General features: G+C 37.5%; 1 protein-coding gene across 4 annotated transcripts in view; it reads left to right on the top strand.

Moving 5' to 3' along the window:
- The window catches only part of ADAMTSL1 (ADAMTS like 1), a 1,017,570-nt gene that overhangs the window by 780,018 nt on the left and 217,611 nt on the right, over positions 1-19,941 (top strand). For 3 of the 4 annotated variants that reach the window (XM_016960664.3, XM_016960663.4, XM_003312011.6), the window contains 3 exons: positions 3,994-4,198; positions 5,490-5,637; positions 8,396-8,480. In XM_016960664.3, coding sequence (XP_016816153.2) covers positions 3,994-4,198; positions 5,490-5,637; positions 8,396-8,480 — 438 coding nt within the window. Of the gene's footprint in view, positions 1-3,993; positions 4,199-5,489; positions 5,638-8,395; positions 8,485-19,941 lie in introns of those variants that run through there. The other variant, XM_063788712.1, reaches the window with a different exon arrangement.

The raw sequence follows: 19,941 nt of genomic DNA, 5'->3' as shown, positions 1-19,941 counted from the left end.
CAGATGTGATATTATTCTGCATAGGGGCTTTAAATGTCCACTTTTTATTTCAGATAAATTATAATTAAGTATAAAAGGCAATTTTTTAATATTCTTATTGTTCAAAACATTTTAGGAGACATTTTTTCTAAACGAAATTCAATGTGCTGCATTGCTTTTTTAAAGTACAGTACTTTTAAAAACTAGAAAAAAGGTAATGAAAGTAATTCAGGAACTTTTAAAAGAAAGTGTTCCCTTTATAATATATTCATAAGAAAACCGGAGAAGCTGAAAAATACTCTAGCTACTGAGTGTGTTCACTGCATTGGAAACAGCTCCACAGAGAGCAGAAATTAGAATTGGGATTGAAGTAGACCTATGCTCTATTTTCTTTGCTTATTTGGCCCTCAGGGAGTCAGCTGCTATTTAGAACCAAGGGTTTATATCAGATCATAAATGGTTGGAGTAATCCACAGCAGCCTGCTCCATCTCAAATTAAACCAAGCCCAGAAAATAATTTTATTTTGTACTGTAAGGGTTTGATGGAAAAATCTCCAAATACATAATGAATTAGAATCCAAATAGAGGTCCCTTGACGTCATCTAGTGCAACTCCCCATTGATGCTTCATTTTCCCATTTCTTCCCGAACAATCACAACCATATACCACAGATATGTTAAATATATATTTACGCAAATATGCATTCATATATTCAATGCATATGTATTCACACATGTATATACACATCTATCGATGTTTATATAATACATATATACAAGTGAAAGTTGTCATCCAGCATCTACTTAAATATGTCTAGTGACTGGCAGGGAACTCATTTTTCACCTAATGATCACATATAGGAAAGGAATTTGACTTATACTAGGTATACTTCTTGTTTTTCTTGTTATTTTTAACTCTTTCACTACGTGGCTATGTCATTAGTCAGCTCACTCCTACTTTCCTATGACTATATTGATAAAGACAATAAATAGCTTTAGAATGTTCCTAATGTATCATTTTTCTGGTTTTATCCAGAACTCTTGACCTTGAAAAAATAATGAAATAGCAAAAAATTAATTTTTTGAAGTAATGAAAAAATAGCAAATGATTAATTTAACTGAACTAAGATTTCATTTGGTTTCAATTTCTGTATCTGTGAAATAAGTGTTCATAGGATATATGTATCTGTTTGTATGAAAGCCATACATTTCATTATTTCAAGATAAAGGTAAAGTTGGACCTCAGGAGTAAGCAACATCAAGTTTATGTTTTTCCTGTAAAGGCAACTCCTAGATTTCTGTTTTATCTGTGATCTCTCTTGTTTATATTTCTCTGGCATAACTAATGCCTATATTAGGTTAAAATTGATTTCTTATAGGTTGGGATTTTTCTCCAAATGCCTAAATCCCAATGGTATATTAAAACGATCCTCCTGGGTGTGTGTTTGTACTATGTCCTTGTATACACTCTTGGCATGTCTATGTATCACAATGGGAAAGAACAATAAATTTTATTTCTTACCCCCTTGTATGTCTGATACTGAACTAGTTATAAAGATAGATATTCAGCTTTATTGGCAAAGTCTTAGTAAATGGAAACTATTTTTACAATTGTGTTTTCATTCATAAGAAGAATTAAGGCTCAAAAATGGTTCTCAAATGGCAGCTACCCACTGATCAAGGCAATTTAAATTATTTAAATGGGGTTAAGAACACAGGTATAGATACAAAACACAATTAACATATTTTTACCTTGTTCTTTCCTGCTTTCAGTCTTTGACTGTAACACATATCTGGACATAATATGAGAATGTAGTCTGAATAATTGTCTTGATTTATAATTAATCTATGCCACTCTTGTGCATCCTGCTTAATTTGAGAATTTCTTAAACACACTCTGTGTTTAAAAAAATTAAAAGCCAAAAGAGGCTAAATGTATGATATATAAATTCATTCAATGTTCTCCAGGATAAGATTCTTGGATATGTCTTTTTTTTATTCCAAGCACTTACCTGGTTACCATCTTCAGATCTCCTGACATGCTCTCTCTCAGCTTTTGTTACTCTTTCTTTAAAGTACACAAACATGTTTTACTTCAAGATTCCACATAACCCTATTATTATACAAGTATTCACATGATAATTTTCTATGCATAGAACTGTAGTTGTATGCTGGGACCATAGTATAAATTTTTGAAATAATATTGCCTCATTTGTCTTTCTATGATCACTGACATTGAAAAAGATACTTACTGCTATTTGTGAAATTACACTATGGTCAGGTCCAAGTGCTGCTGAGACAGAAATTAATCACTCTCCCTTTAGTAGGGTCAAGCTTAAGAATTTTAGAGTACCAATTAGAAAATGTGCTCTTTTATAGCATCTTAATATTCTAAGTGATTAAATGTACATTTAAAAACATATTCCTACTTCACTGTCAGATCAAATCTAATGTGAATACATACTTATGTATTCAACCCAACTTTAATCTGAATCAGGCCTGATAGTCATCTCCAGAAGGAAGCCCTCCAGATATTTATGTGGAGACAAAGGAGAATTGGTCTTACCCATTGGGAAGGGAAACTCTCTACAGAGCTACTTCATTCTCTTGAAAGAGATCAGAAAGTCTCCCAAGGGCCAAACAGAGGGCCTCAGTTTCCCCACAATGACATTTTCTTATGTGTCTCCTGGGGAAATACACATAGGAAAATATTGTATTTGGCAGCATGTCTTGGCTTTTGGCAGGCAGATAACAGTTGTTGCCTAAACTTGAACAGTGTAGAGAAAATGTGAAGGAAAACCCTTTGTAACTAGGAAAAACACATGATTCAGGCTCATGCAGAAGAGAAATCAAACTCACAATGTACACAAAAAACCCGCCTACAGAATAATTAATGTCTCAATGGTGTGCCTGTGCAATATTTTAAAATTTTAACTATTCAAATGGATCAACCCAGTGACATTTTGTTTCTCTCATTAAAATTATATCTCTCATAATTCTAAGAGAAATCTTAAATCTCCTTAGCAATCCTCATCAATAAGCAGAATATATGTAAAAAAGACCAGCTCAACTCAGTCCCAATGTTTCTGTTTTTAGAAATTCTACATTCTGTAAATCTACAGGAGGAGAGAAGAGAATTTGGCAAAGATATCTCTCTGCATCTGGGACCTAATGCTTCAGAGCTGTGTAAAGCTCTGAAAAAAAAATCAATGGAAGTCTCTTAAATGTTTTGACATTATTGTTATTTTCTACCTTACTTAACTATATGTCTACTTTCAGATGCCATTAGCCTTCCAACTGAAACCAAACCTCTTCACAGTTCCAAGAGTTACTTACTGGAGGATCTCTAACTACCAGTATCCCTCAACAGTTAGGGAATATGTAGATAATATTAACGCTTCTGCTCCTCAGCTTAATAATGATAGCACAGTTTGAACATCAGAATTGTGCTGAATCTATGTAGTCCCAAAGCTGATGATTGCATAAGCAAAGGAGAGTCTTTTGTTTACCTTGATCTTTTATGAGCTTCTTCTATTAAAAAAAATACCTAGAAGTTAAGTAATAAAGCATTACATTGAAAATAAAAAGTATCTGCAGGTGCAAACCATTAGTGTTAACTGAGTATACCACTTTAGTCTTGAGATGGATACTTAATGGGTTTAATGAAAATAAATTTTATATATACATATCCTGAAACTATGAGAGAAGGACAGAACTACCTCCTACATCTTCTGAGTAGGTTACAGACGGCACACATATCTTTGTGGACAGCTCTCAAAACTGTAATGGCTTACATTTGTATAGAGCTTCACGGTTTGCAGAGCCCTTTTGCCAATGTTGAATCCTTCTCTCTTACTCATCAGGTTTCAGGCAATAGATGGCTTTTGGTTTTCTGGACCTTAGCCTCTCAGAACCTGATTATACCAATAGACATGGGGAGTGGGTTGGTGGACCAGTCACTGAGGAGGCTTAGCAATGTGCATGTCTGCCCTGATGACTCCCCTTGCTTCTGTAGGTGGGAGGCCACCCCATGGACCGCGTGCTCCTCCTCGTGTGGGGGGGGCATCCAGAGCCGGGCAGTTTCCTGTGTGGAGGAGGACATCCAGGGGCATGTCACTTCAGTGGAAGAGTGGAAATGCATGTACACCCCTAAGATGCCCATCGCGCAGCCCTGCAACATTTTTGACTGCCCTAAATGGCTGGCACAGGAGTGGTCTCCGGTAACTGTGCCTTCTTTCTTTGTTCATTAGGAGAGTAAGTCCACTCTTCCCTCTCATCATCATGGCCCCACCGGGTACCCTGAGCAGCTCCACACTCTTCTTGAGGTGTCTAGAAGCCTACCAGCTTAGCTCCTGGAGTAGGAATGCCCCAAATCCAGCATGACCAAAAGTAAATGATGTTTTTTTAAAGTGTCTTTCTTCAAGTTTCTTCGAGAAGCCTCTATTGTTCCCCAGATAATGTTCCCTCAAATAGCACGGGGAAGCAACTGCCTTTCAAGGGTAATTGAGGCTGAATGAATGATCCCGAATCTGTAAAAGCTGCTTTGATGATAGAGCTCAGTAGACCAGAAGTTTGATTTCATTTTGTATGTATTATGCTTTATATCCGAAAGGGTCTAAGTGGATTAATATTAAAACTATGTATATTAATCATTGGAGAAGGGGGGAAGAGGAAATGAAAATAGCACAAAAATTAAAATTGGAACGAAGTAAGATAATTAAAACAAAAAACTTATAGATGTTAGGAAACCTGCTGTAATTAAACATAAAATGTCATTCAGGGTTTCCTGACTGCTAATGCAGAAAGGAAAATCGTAAAGGAAACAGAAAGATGAAATAAGCCATTGTGCCCTCCACCTCAGAAATGACAAAAGACTCTTCACTGAGCCCTGTGGCTTCATGGCAGCAGATCAGAGCTGTGACATTTTCTACATCTAGACATGCTACCAGACATGGGGAACCATTAGAGGTGCAATCTACATTGGGCATCTGGTCATTCAATCTGTTCTTTTAAATGTTATTTTTGCCTTTCAATGTAATCAATTGGATTAACAATGCTGCAATATAATTTAGCTATAATCGTAGTTTAAATTTTTTGATATCCATGTAGGGGTATTTCCCATATTTTTGGAAGTAGCGGTCATTAGCAAAGTAACTAAATAAAATACAGTGCTGGTAGTCAAAATTAAGCACACTCTACAGTCTCTTTTCTCCTTTCTTCTTTTTGGCGCTTGGTTTGAGACTTTGCACACAGTGGGTACTTAAAGATTGCTGACTGATTAATCCAAAGCTATGGAATTGAAAGTGATTTAATTTTCAGCGAGCTTCACCTCAAATAGCCAAATAGAACAAAGATCCCTTGACTGGTAAGAAGTGGTATAAATTTACCAGGAGTCCTCGTGTCAGGGGGAAAAAAAAAAGAAAACTTAGATTAAAAGTTTTAGATGGGAAGTGAAGAAAAGTAAACAAGGCTTTGCCTACGAGTCTCCTCTCTCTTGCAATCTCTTTCCAGTGCACAGTGACATGTGGCCAGGGCCTCAGATACCGTGTGGTCCTCTGCATCGACCATCGAGGAATGCACACAGGAGGCTGTAGCCCAAAAACAAAGCCCCACATAAAAGAGGAATGCATCGTACCCACTCCCTGCTATAAACCCAAAGGTAACTTGACAGGTGCTCTATTACCAGCCTGTTAATTGTTGTGTGTAGTCAGGTGTGTTTTAAACTCCTTGGAATATTTTTAAGTATCCCAAGTATTCTTAGTAAGAATTCTTTATAACTTAAACTCTACTAAAGGAATTTGATTATCTTAAAGAATCTTTCAAGTGATTTTGATTGCAAAATTTCATTAACCACTACATGTAGAAATATATTTATATAATTATCTCCCAAGTCATAAAGTTGTTTGAGGACTATTGCTGAAGAATACGGATGTACCTTCTTAAAGGGAGACCAGATATTCTAGAAATATATGTTTGATTTACTATCCACATTTCTTGCCTTTAAAAACAAGGGAGTGAACCCAAGTATGTCTATTTTGCTAAGGCTGAAGTACATTGGGAAGTCTCATACTTCAAACTGATGAAACAGAAAACTGTCACTTCTTATATTGAAAATTAAAACATTAATATGAGACTGAATTCCAGAACCATAATTTAAAATATATCAGAATTTAAAAGATATTGCAATAATTTATAAAAAAGAAATTTTAGGAAAGTGTAGAACTAAGCATTTAGGGAGCCAGACTTATAATTACACTGGATATCTCAGATTAGCAAGAATATGAATTTGATTTCTGTACAAGTATTGTCACTTGTCTGTGTCAATGGAAAAGAAAAATTCAAAGTCACAAACCATTCAGAAGTAAAGAACTCTTTAAACCCCCTTTAATTTTTAATATTAAATATGGCTCCCATTTCTTTATTTTTTTAAGCCATTAAATTTCTCTGAAAAATCAGTCACAGTGTAGCTCTTTATTATACTATAGGTGGCCCTAATTGCAACTGAATGGCATCATAAAATCTAAATTAATGATATAAAAGGAAACAAAAAAAAAGAAATCCTGATTAATTTTAATAAATGCATCTCTCTCGAAGCCTTGGTTTCCTCCTCTGTAAAATGGGTGTAATAATAGTATCTAAATCACAGATCATGTGTAGGTTAAATGAGATATAACATAAACAGGGTGGTTAACCTAGTGCCTGCAATATAGTAACTTCTACATACAGTAAGTTACTTTTAACTCCTGACTATCATCAGTGCCCTCAACTATGGGAGGAGGTTGCCACAGGTGCGTCTGACAGGATTTAGTTCAAAACAGCAATAAAGTATTACAAGCTTACTATGAGTGCCAAACTGAATGCTTCCTTATTGAAAGACAGAGAGCTAACTATGCCACCAGAGACAGCTTCATTTACTGAGGGTTTTTTTTTTTTTTTTTTTTTGAGACGGAGTCTCACTCTGTTGCCCAGGCTGGAGTTCAGTGGCGTGATCTCGGCTCACTGCAACCTCGGCCTCCCAGGCTGAGGCGATTCTCCTACTTCAGCCTCCGGAGTAACTGGGATTACAGGCGCATGCTGCCGTGCCCAGCTAATTTTTTGTATTTTTTTTTTGGTAGAGACGGGGTTTCACCTTGTTGCCCAGGCTGGTCTCGAACTCCTGAGCTCAGGTAATCCACCCGCCTCGGCCTCCCAAAGTGCTAGGATTACAGGCGTGAGCCTCCACGCCCAGCCGACTGAGTCATTTACTGGGATAGTTGGAGTAGTTGTAAAATGATGTATGTATAGGTACGGTGTTGCTGTGTTTAAAATGTTAGCAAATCCTTTTGGCTTTGGCAGTTTTATATTTCTCACTTGCTTTGTTTTTTGACTATAAATAATTGCTGTGCATAGAGAACAAGAAGTGATGCCCCTAACTTAAAATAGTCAATTGTTTATTAGCTTTATCTTTACCAAGCCACTTCAGAGAAAGAAAAGCAGTTTGCAGTTAACTATCAAGAATCAAGTCTGGATTTTCACAACCAAGGAGTGAGCCTGGCTCTCTAAACATCATTAAAATACCATATAATTCTATGGTGCATATATGTATAGACATATTTCTTTCATCTTTGCAATTGTATGTTATAAAATGGTGATAGAGCATCATTGGCTCATACTATAAAGGCAAATATCCCCATAAATGACCCTAATAAATATGCTAGAATGGGAATCTTGGCAGTTACTTCTGTAAGAGCCATTATAACATCCCTCTTCATTTTTCTCCTCCACAATTTTTTTCCCAGGAAGTAACTAGGAAGTTTGTTTTGAATTGTTTGGCCAAAGCTAGATAAATAGGTGAAATAAGTCAAATTATGTGTTATGAACCCTCATTTGCACATATTCCAATTGTCAGTGAGCCTTGGGGTAGTACTGAATGAGTCAGATATCTAAATCAATGTTTTGTGAATTTCAGAGTGAAAGAGTTTGTTTTTGGCAATGTGACATAGATCACACTTAGCTAAAAGGCAAAAAAAAAAAGTTAGAATTTATGAAAGTATCACAATATAATTGACTGTACTTTGTTTTCCAAGGTAAATGCTGCTCTATCTTTTCAAGAGGAAATGGTAAAAAGATACTTCGATGATTCTTTATATGCATATTGAGCTAGTGCTCCTACACTTACAACTTTCATAATAAAATGACTTTCCTTTGCTATTCATCATAATAAAGAGAAAGCTTGCACACAAACTAGTATTATTAAACATTTTAAAATTCGACTTTATTTTTCTAGATATAACCATCATCAGAGGCAGCAATTTACCCAAAAACTTATTCGTGTTGGTCAACGTAGTAACTTCTTGGTGAGGAGAATAAGGAATTTTCCTAAAATCCCAGATTGGTTCTAACCTCTTCTTTTGTATGTGCATGCACTGAATTCTCAGAGAAACTTCCAGTCGAGGCCAAGTTGCCATGGTTCAAACAAGCTCAAGAGCTAGAAGAAGGAGCTGCTGTGTCAGAGGAGCCCTCGTAAGTTGTAAAAGCACAGACTGTTCTATATTTGAAACTGTTTTGTTTAAAGAAAGCAGTGTCTCACTGGTTGTAGCTTTCATGGGTTCTGAACTAAGTGTAATCATCTCACCAAAGCTTTTTGGCTCTCAAATTAAAGATTGATTAGTTTCAAAAAGTGTTTGTCAAAGCTGATGATTGCATTGTAAATACTTCTGTTTTGCCTAAAGTAAGAAAATGAAGGTGTAATGCTTACCCTCTTCTCCAAAATCTGACCTCCTCTCTTCTCTGCGCAAGGGGCCAAAGGTGAGAAGGCCCAGGCTGCAGCTGATGATATAACATAGATTTGATGCAAAAGTCTGAGCTGCTTTTCACACTCTCCCAGTTTTGCAATACAGTCACAAAAATTAAAGAGCAAGTAAAGTATACCTGAGGGCAAAGGAAGTTCATTAACTTTTCTTTTCCCTTTCTTCCTGGGATTGGTATCAGGGATGGACCTGCTTATTTGCCCCACTTGATTATGTCCCATGTCTACTCAATTTTATCAAGTCCATGGAATCTGTAAAACCGTGAGGCCCAGATTTGCCAGTTGCTTCAGAAGAGGAAACAAAAAGGAGAGACAAAAGTAGATTAAGTGGATGATTGATAAGTTTATGTATTGATTTCATTAGAAAACACTGATAGGCATAGCAGCTACATCACTTTTACAAACGAGGGGATACAATTGATTGAAAAATTTCATCTATGACCCAAGAAATTTCTCAGGTTGAAAAATTTTCTAAATTAATTCATTTAATGTAAGTTCTAAGCTCTGTGCTATTCACTGGCACTTAAGATATCTCATCCACCCTCCAAGAGTTAATAGTGGAGCATGTAGGATATAAAATGATTTCCAAATTTTACTGGAGATATAAATTAACTTTGCAACCTATTTAAATGCAATTTAGAATTTTCTCAGATTCATTCTGTTTGAATCTAAATCTGATGTGGTTTGCCAGAACACAACTGTGTTCCTGAATGCACAAGAAATCCAAAATATAGATTTGTATAATAACCAAAGGTCACTTGTAAAGAAATTATATTCTGTCATTTGATTTCACATACACCAAAAGGATGCACACATTAGAAAACACTTCTTTTCCCTATTTTTTTTTTTTTTTTTTGAGATAGGGTCTCACTCTGTCACCCGGGCATGGATGCAGTGGCACGGTCATAACTCACTGCAGCTTTCACCTGCCAGGCTCAATGAATTCTCTCACCTCAGCCTACCGAGTAGCTGGGACTACAGGTGCAGGCCACCACACCAGGCTATGTTTTTAATTTTTTTTGCAGAGACTGGGGTTCTCCATGTTTCCCAGGCTGGTCTCAAACTCCTGACCTCAAGCAATCCGCCTGCCTCAGCCTCCCAAAGTACTGGGATTGCAGGCGTGAGCCACAGCGCCTGGCCCGGGAAAACACATATTTTTACTTAGAAGGATAATTAAGCAAACATAAATTATTTCTATACTGTAAAGTTACTACAGCAAACTTTTTGACTTCTTTGAGAAAAAGCAACTAACCACTGCAGAACTTTGGAGGAAAGGGAGTGATTAAAGATCACAGTGTAACCTTGGAATGAAAATATAAAGGCTTACAATTTTTTGCTTCTCCTCTGCCAGTACCTGATTTGACAGGCCTTTTTGTTGCTGAGGAGTAAATAAGCAGTTCTTTTTAGGGGTGCATTAAAAACTTCTTAATCCAGTAAGGTCCTATTTAAGACACAGAAAGATGCTATGTAATTAGAGCTGGTGACTCCTTTTGTATCCTATTGGGTTAAATCTATTTGAAACCAGTTATGTTTTATTTTACCTAAATAAATTCTTTTCCCCTTGTACACTGTATTTTGTCACTTGGACTAAAGCGTAATCCTATGTATAATCTTGCGTTCTGGCTGATGGTAAATAATAATACAAAATTGAAAGTAAATGGAAACATCTTACATCGATAAGCATCTTCCCATTATTAGATGCCTTTCAGATGAAAGCTATCAGTGGAGTTTAATGCATCCACAGAAGCATTACATAGACCATCGTCAACCATATTTTGTAATGAATATTTTCTACTAAAGATCCGATTAAGATGCATTACATTTAACTTTAATCTTAATAAAATCTTTAAAGTAGTTAAACAAAGTTTTAGCCATTGAAAGTATAGCCATATATTAAACTATTAAAATTTACTCTTAGTGTAATGAAATTGCCATCTTGGCATGATTAATCTGAATTGGAGTAGATTGTAATTGGAGTGCTGGTGCAGGGTAAGGGAAATGTATACTATTGTGCTCAGAATAATAATTACTTTTATACCAAAATAAAATAAATGACAGCTGTAGAATAATGTAATGAAAGGTATATGGTTTCTACATTTTAATACACTTTACGTGTTTAGTGCACTGCACCCTAAGAAACATCCTAAGTGTCACTTTTTTTTAATCTATATTGATTTTGAATTTAAAAAACATAATGTTGCATGGCCTTAATTCCGTCTTTTCTTAAACCACATAGACCGTTTCTAAATGTATGTAACAACCTATAATTACTCTCTGAAGCATATTGAAAAAATGATCAACTGTCAGCAAGTCATTCCTTCCCCCCACCAAGGAGACTCACACTGCTTAAATTAAATGGTAATGTTCAGAAGCTGTGGCTGTCACTTCTGAACTGCTACAGTGAGGCAAGAACAGTGGTCCACAACTATTATCTCTTGCTTTGGCTCCAGCTAACATTGGAGAGTTCTGTAGTAAAGCAGTAAATATCATTTATTTCCGTATACGGAAAGTGAAAATATTATCACCAGCCTATCTCATTATGTAATACAGAAAAATCACCAGATGAATGTCTTCAGCTTATGAAGATACCCTTGTTCGATGTTAGATACTTTTAGTAAACCCAAAATGTAAGGACAAGATTGGTTAGCACTCAGGCCAAACATATGTTGGGAAGTAACCACTTTAAGATGTTTAGAAGAAAACAATGATACAAGACTAAAAACTGAATTGCCAAGAAATAAATAACACGTTATAGACCAGAAGAATGTACCAACAGCCAACATTGTGGTTGCAGTAAACACCATGCACAAGATATAAATCCAGATATCAATTTCATAGAACCACTGAAATAAATATGGAGATTGGCTCACATGGTGGTAATATGTAGATAGATTCATTATATAAAGCTGAATCTTCAACTCAAAAATACTTCTACATGTTGATTTTTTTTCCCTCAACAACAGATTGGTTTGTTATGACACATCTGATTCATGTGGTAGAAAGGTAGGAATATTGTGATGAATACATATATGTATATATATATATATTTTTTGAAACGTAGTCTCACTCTTGTCGCCCAGGCTGGAATGCAATGGCGTGATCTCGGCTCACTGCAATCTCCACCTCCTGGGTTCAAGCTATTCTCATGCCTCAGCCTCCCGCATAGCTGGGATTACAGGTGCCCACGACCATGCCCAGCTAATTTTTGTATTTTTAGTAAATAAGAGACAGGGTTTCACCGTGTTGGCCAGGCTGTTTTGAACTCCTGACCTCAGGTGATCCACCCACCTCAGCCTCCCAAAGTGCTGGGATTACAGGCATGAGCCACCACACCCAGCCGAATATATTTTCTAGGTATGTACAACATGAGGAATTTAAGACCAGCCTGGGCAACATAGCAAGACCTCGTCTCTACTAAAACTCAGAAAACTTAGCCAGGCATGGTGATGTGTGCCTATATTCGCAGCTACTCAGGAGTCTGTGGCTGGAGGGTTGCTTGAGCCTGGGAGGCGGAGGCTGCAGTGAGCTGAGATCATGCCACCAAACTCCAGCCTGGGTAACAGAGCATTTCAAAAAATATATATATATATATATACACATATATATATACATATATATATAGACGTATATATATATGTGTATATATATATATATGACTGTGACTAAGAATGCCTAATCTCCTGGGAATGCAGCCCAGCCAGTCTCAGCCTCATTTTACCCAGTGCCTACTTGAGGTGGAGTTGCCTGGTTCAAATGCCTCTGACTGTTGAGGTAGACTTCTACAATTACTAAGACTCTGGGAGAGTTCCATTTTTCCGAGGGTAATAGCAGTGCCGTGCTAGTACTAGAAAAGGGGGGATGGGAAAAATACTGATAAAATTATCTTCTGTTAAAGTTCAAACTATGTCATTTCGAATTTCCCTCCAGCTGTTGAGAGTGTTGTTAGATTTAGGATACATCATTTAAATGCCAGATTGAGCCCATCTGGTTCCTTTCATGGAAAAATATGTAGGAATAGCTTTCTAGGTCTTTTTGGAAACTCTCAAAAGTGTACCTTTATTTGGTGGGGAATTGGAACTACAAAGTGGTAGTACAATTATATTTGTTAATCAGGTGGAAGCTAAAAAAATTACTGACAGGTTTCCCATCTCTTATTTTTATACCGTAGTTTTAGTCTTGGTTGAGATGTATGCATAAACATCACTATCACCTGACATGTATCACCCACACAAGTACATAGTGTGACCCTTCTGACAGCTTAATTTCTTGAGGAAAAATGATACAATGATGATCCCTAGGACATTTAAAGAAATGTTGTTGGATAGGAAGTCATTCAGCTTACCTTAAAAAGCCTGTTCTGACTTGGGACAGGAAGGAAATTGTTCATTTCCTTAACTCCTTCAGGCAACTAACAGGCCACCCAATGCCCTAGAAGGTGTAATTTGCTAAGGGACTCATGTTTTTAAAAAAAAGGAAAAAGAAAAAAGAAAAAAAGTTGTAGTCTGGATGCTTTAGGTGCTCTTCCTGATCTCCAAAACAAGGCATCCCAGGTAGAGAAAGTGAGGACCAGTGCGGCACTTAGGGAAGCCAGGTTCTTCCAGATATATTTCAGTTGCCGTAGTTCTTCAATGGCTCAGAAGAAGCAATGGGATATTCCAGTTGCTTTGGACACAGTGTGGCCAAGATAGCAATTTTATCCAGATATTCCCTTGTTAAATAGCTGGCATTCACCAGGTGGAGAGCCTTAATGATGCCATTTTTTCAAAGGTAGGATTGGGTAGTCCTTGTGCCTTCATCTTGCTTTTTAAAAGATCTTGAGTTATCTTATTAGATTTTCAGTCAACGGCTTTGCATGGTTAGGAGACTATATTTGTGCTTCAACAAAATAGTCAGGGCTTAAATGTATTGCCATAAATAATCTTGTTGTGAGCCATTACAAAAAAGAAGACGAAGAGGAAGAAAAGTAAGTAAGCAGAAGGCAGCAGTAATATCTGGATGCCAGATGGCATCAGCTTAGCAATGGGGTTTATTCAATAAGAAGCAAAGGGAAATTCCTGTCATGCATCTGTGAACAGAACCCAGAAGGAATTAGATGCATATAGAAAAACCAATAAGAGTCACCATGGTGATTCTGTAGTCATTAAATGCCTTGTTTATCTTGTTGAAAATAGTACTTAAAGATATAATATTTAAGCATATGTTTTCATTAGTCCATATTTATACCCAATAAGTAGTCTAAGAATGTAGATGGCTTAACTCAGTGGTTAAGAATGTGAGTTCATATTTTTTAAGTGGCTAGAAATTTTAATTGTGTGACATGAGTTTTTATATCCTTCCTCAAAATGTAGTGAACCAAACATCATTTATGGGTCCATATAGTGTTACTATTTATATTCTAAATATAAGGTACCTGAATTATATTCTCTTCATGAATCTCACGCCACAGAAAATAACAATGAATATCTTGTTTATGTGTAGAAACAGGTGAGATGATTCATGATTCTTAAGAAATCTAAGATCAGGAAATTTAAATACTGTTTGCAGATCATTCAATCAATAAAAAGAATGTTCAAGAAGCAAAGAGTTGAGCATTAGAATTATAAGATTAAAGAGCACTTAATTTTGAAAACTGGCATATGGTAGAGGTAAAGCCTCACACTGGCCAGACAGCATCAACCCTTCCCCTACAATAGTCTTGACTTCTCTCACTTCCAACACCTTCCTTTCTGGCCTCTTCCCTATTCTCTGCAGCAGCAAAGTGCTTAATATAATTTCTTGGGCTAATTCCATATTCTAGATGACTTTAGAGAGCCACTAGACTTGCTAAATTGTTCACACCTCCTAATGATGGAAGCTAAACTTACCTATAAATCCCTTGCCCTATGCCATGCTATGTACCAGGTGCAGGTATTGCAAAAATAACCAGTCTTTGCCCTCAAGAAACTGCTAGTGCATTCTTATCACAAGAGCAATAGGATTGTGACCAAAGTGTTGAGTACTGGTTGTCTATCCACAGACTGAAGAAATGAGCTAGCTGTCTTTAAGAAATGCAATTTGATGTTTGGATATCATATCATGAGAGAGTTACTGATTTAAAAAGGAGTTCAGGAGACTTATTTATTGAATTCCCAAATTCTCTACTAGCATATATCAGAATTGCATCTACCTCTAAGATAAAATATCAGATAGTTAAGCTACTACATGGTAATGCATAAATGTAAGAACTAAGTGATAAAATAATACAATATATACATTGAAAGGGTTTGAGGGGAATGTTGATATGAACCGATGTTTGACAGATTATGATCAAACTGATTTGAGTCTGGCTTTGATTCCAGAACTAGTACTTGGGGAAAGAGATATGATCTTTTTACATAGCAAGTGATCAGATATTTTGTATCATTATGTGTACCTCAGTTATTCCTACCTATATGTTAAAAACAGGCTATAGAAACTACAGATAATTTCCTAAAATTGATTTTTTTCAGATGCATTAAGCTGCCAACTGGGTGAGTTGGTGAGGGGTGAGTCTCTGTATTTGTATGCCCTGACAAAGATACAATCCTGCTGGAATCAGAGTAAAAATCAAGTTAATTTTTGATCATACCTCCATGCAGGACAGCTCTGCACAGTGACTAAAAGTGTGGGCCCCAGGGACAGAGAGCTTGTGTTTCAATCTTGACCTTGGGAAAGTCATTTAACCCCATATGCCTCCATTTATCACCTGTAAAGTGAGGTAATCACTACCTCATAGGGTTCTTCTGAGGTTTAAGTTAATCTGTGTAAAGTACCTCGTATGCAGGAAGTGCTATGTATATAAATTTTTGTTGTGATTAGGCCTTTTCTAGCATCATTCATTTTCCTAGAGAATCTTTAAGGGAGTTAAGATGTCTAATAACCACTTACTACAAATGGAGAAATTGAGGCAGCTGTTGTATCTGCCTCATACATCTTGTATCTAATGGCATTTGAGAGAGAACAACAATATTTAACTCAAAACTCAGCTAGTGGGTTCCCAGCTTACACCACCTTACTTCCTTTCTTCGTCTACACTTCTGAGGGTCTTTGAAGACTCACTTATAAGCACCATACTTTTAATTTAGCCCAGAGTTTATTTTTAAGGGACAAATCTTTATTTAAATAAAAAGAGATTTATGAGTAATTACAAAAATGAGTAAGAAAAGTTCAGAAGCTGCCTGGGTGAAAAAGCAACCTCTCTCTACTCTGAGTTAAATATACTTGATCTCCATGCACAGAAACAGCAGAATCAATAATAAACTCAAGAGAGCAGATAGAGCCATTTTTTGTAGTCATTCCTTGATTGCAAACCAAGAAGTTCTAAATTTATCAGTCCCTCCCTCTGTCACCACAGTTGCTCGTTCTGTGGCTACTTTCAGAAAGCTAAATCTGAACTGTCGCTTAGCAGAGCCCTAGAGAGTGACAAAGACAAATTAATGGGATCCTTGTGTGCCAAAATAAAGTATGCACCCTGTCACCACCAATATATGTTAAGTCCATTAAGGTCATTTTTAATGAACTGAACTTTTCATTGGAAAGCTTTGCCAAACATGTTGAATTAAGGGAAAGAAACCTCACAAAATTACAAGATAAACTAATTTCATTCCATGTAAAGAAGAAATGGTACATGAAAAGTATTGAGTTTCCAATATTTTAAATCTTTATCAAAGTCAGGGAAAATGTTATGCGTTTAAACTACATTCCAATATTAAGCTGAGAACTACAAATGCAGTGATAGCATTGTAAGCTGTGATGGCATCTGAGTCCCTGGGATGTGGCCTTTTAAGTAGACTATTTGCAAGGAAAAGCAAATTTTCAAATCATTTTCTGTTCATTTAGATCAGAAAAGCAAAGAGAAAGAAAGATGGTCTGAAACAAGTGTCATATCCTCACTTTTCATTTCTGAAAGGAATAATTTGGCTTTATTTGTATCTGCTATGTGGAGTGAGTAGTCTTTCTTCCTTTTTTCCCAAAATTTTATGGATGCTGAGTTTTAAAAAGTAGATAAAAAAGACAAAAGCTCTCCTTTGGGTTTCTCTAACCTAGGAACAGTTCCAAAATGCTCCAGCGCTTCACTGCTGAGTAGCTGATGGCATGATAAGGCAGTGTTTGACCAGAAAACTGAAAATTTATTGAAAAATTATTGAAGTCAGCATCTGTCTCAAAGCTGCCCCTTAATTTTTTTATTCTTCAAAATGACATTTTATTGATATTTCACTGAAGTGTGATAGACACAGAATTTCAACTTACCTCAAGCTACATGACTATCTAACAACCCATCAAGATGAAATTCGGCCGGCATATACTGCATAAGTATAACTATAAGAAATATAAATGAATAAGCCCACTGTGGCTGCTCAGTTTGGGTATAGTAACTCTAACCTTTTCCTGCTGAAGGAGTTTTCTTATGGTTTCTATAGCCATATGAAACTCCTACAATAGGAAGAGGTTTGTATTTCCTCATGCCAATGCCTAGAACAGAAAAATATGACTTAGTTTCTTAGAGTCTTTTGGCTGTTGCCTCTTTATCTAGCCTGGTTTCAGTCTTTGGCCCGAAGAATAAGCACAGTACCAAGTCAATCATAACATTAACTCTTATCCTTCTGTTTATCAATCCATTTATTTCTTTGAAAAATTATTTATTGAGCTGCTATTATGTGAAGTTCTACCTTCATAGAGATTTGGTCAAGTGAGGGGGACAATTATTACATAAAGATTTGCATTGTGATTATCAAAGACTGGTAGCTGTTCTAAGAAAATGGAAAGATGCTCAAAGATGTTAATAGGGGACCTATTAGGTCTGAGGGTCAGTGCATTAGTCTCTTCTCACCTTGCTATAAAGAGCTGTCTGAGACTTGGCAATTTATAAGTAAAAGAGGTTTCATTGACTCACAGTTCCACAGGCTGTGCAGGAAGCATAGCTGGGGAGGTCTCAGGAAATTTATAATCATGGCAGAAGGAGAAGGGGAAGCAGGCACATCTTACATGGCTAGACAAGGAGGAAGAGGGCAAAGGAGGAAGTGCTACACAATTTTAAACAACCAGATCTCGTGAGAACTCACCATCACGAGAACAGCAAGGGAGAAATCTGTCCCCATGATGTAATCACCTTCCCCAGCCCCCTCCTCCAACACTGGGGATTATAATTTGACAGGAGATTTGGGCAAGGACACAAATCTAAACCATATCATCCTGCCCCTGGCCCCTCCCAAATCTCATGCCCTTCTCATGTTGCAAAATACAATCATCCCTTCTCAACAATCTCCCAATTCTTAACTCACTTTGGCATTAACTCAAAAGTCCACAGTCCAAAATCTCATCTGAGACAAGGCAAATCCCTTCTTCCTATGAGCCTGTAAAATAAAAAACAAGTTAGTTACTTCCAGGATACAATGGAGGTACAGGCATTGGGTAAATACACCCATTCTAAAAGGGAGAAATTAGCCCAAACAAAGGGGTTACAGACCCCAAGCAAGTCAGAAACCCAGCAGGGCAGTCATTAAATCTTAAAGCTCCAAAATGATCTCCTTTGACTCCATGTGTCACATCCGGGCCACACTGATGCAAGGGGTGGGCTCCAAAGGCCTTGGGCATCTCCACCCCTATGAAGTTGAGTGCCTGCAGCTTTTCTAGGTTCATGGTGCAAGCTGTCAGTGGATCTACCGTTCTGGGGTCTGCAGGATGGTGGCCTTCTACTCACAGCTCCACTAGGCAGTGCCCCAGTTGAGACTCTGTGTGGGGCCTCCAATCCCACATTTCCCATCCATACTGTTGTAGTAGAGGTTCTCCATGAGGTCTCTGTTCCTGCAACAGACTTCTGCCTTGATTTCCAAGCATTTCCGTACATCCTCTGAAATCTAGGCAGAGCCTCCCAAGCTTCAACTCCTGCCCTCTGTGCACCCACAGGCTTAACACTATGTGGAAGCCTCCAAAGCTCATGGCTTGCACCTTCTGGAGCAGATGCCTGAGACATATCTGGAGCCCTTTTAGCCATGGCTGGAGCTGGAGCAGCTGGGACACAGGGAGCAGTGTCCCAAGGTTGTGCAGGGCAGTGGAGCCCTGGGCCTGGCCCATAAAACCATTCTTCCCTCCTAGGCCTCCAGGCCTGTGATAGGAGGGACTGCCACAGCTCTGAAATGCCTTTGAGGCATTTTCCCCATTGTCTTGGCTATTAACATTTGGGAAGGGCTGCTGTGAAGGTCTCTGAAATGCCTTCAAGGCATTTTCCCCATTGTGTTGGCTATTAAGATTTGGCTCTTTTTTACTTATGCCAGTTTCTGTAGCTAGCTTGAATTCCTCTCCAGAAAATGGGTTTTTCTTTTCTACCACATAGGCTGCAAATTTTCTAAACTTTTATTATCTGCTTCCCTTTTAAATATAAGTTCCAGTTTCAGGTTATGTCTTTGCTCATGCATGTGATTATATGCTGTTAGAAGCATCCAGGTCACATCTGGAACACTTTGCTGCTTAGAAATTTCTTCCACCAGATACCCTAAATTATCACTCTCAAGTTCAAGGTTCAAGGTTCCACAGTGCCTGAGGTGCCTGAGACCACCTCCCCCTGGACTTCATTGTCCATATCACTAGCATTTTGATTACAACAATTTACCAAGTCTTTAGGAAATTCCAAAGTTTCCCTGATCTTCCTGCCTTCTCAAACTCTTCCAACCTCTGCCAGTTACCCAGTTCCAAAGTCATTTCCACATTTTCAGCTATCTTTATAGCAATGCCCCACTTCTTGATAGCCATTTTCTGTATTAGTCTGTTCTCACATTGCTATAAAGGACTACCAGTACTGGGTAATTTCTTTAAAAAGAGGTTTAATTGATTCATAGTTCCACAGGTGGTACAGGAGCCATGGCTGGGGAGGCCACAGGAAATTTACAATCATGATGGAAGAGAAGGGGAAGCAGGCACATCTTACATGGCCAGAGAAGGAGGAAGAGGGCAAAGGGAGAGGTGATACACACTTTTAAGCAACCAGATCTCTTGAGAGCTCACTATCACAAGAACAGCAAGGGGAAAATCCACTCCCATGGTCCAGTCACCTCCCACCAGGTCCCTCCTCCAATATTGGGGATTACAATTCAACAGGAGATTTGGACAGGGACACAAATCCAAACCATATCAGCCAGCAAAGCCCTCTTTGAGAAGGGA

Source organism: Pan troglodytes, chromosome 11, assembly GCF_028858775.2.
Source record: "Pan troglodytes isolate AG18354 chromosome 11, NHGRI_mPanTro3-v2.0_pri, whole genome shotgun sequence".
Taxonomy (NCBI): domain Eukaryota; kingdom Metazoa; phylum Chordata; class Mammalia; order Primates; family Hominidae; genus Pan; species Pan troglodytes.
The sequence above is the reverse complement of the archived record's forward strand: the minus strand, read 5'-3'. Positions and strand labels throughout refer to the sequence as shown.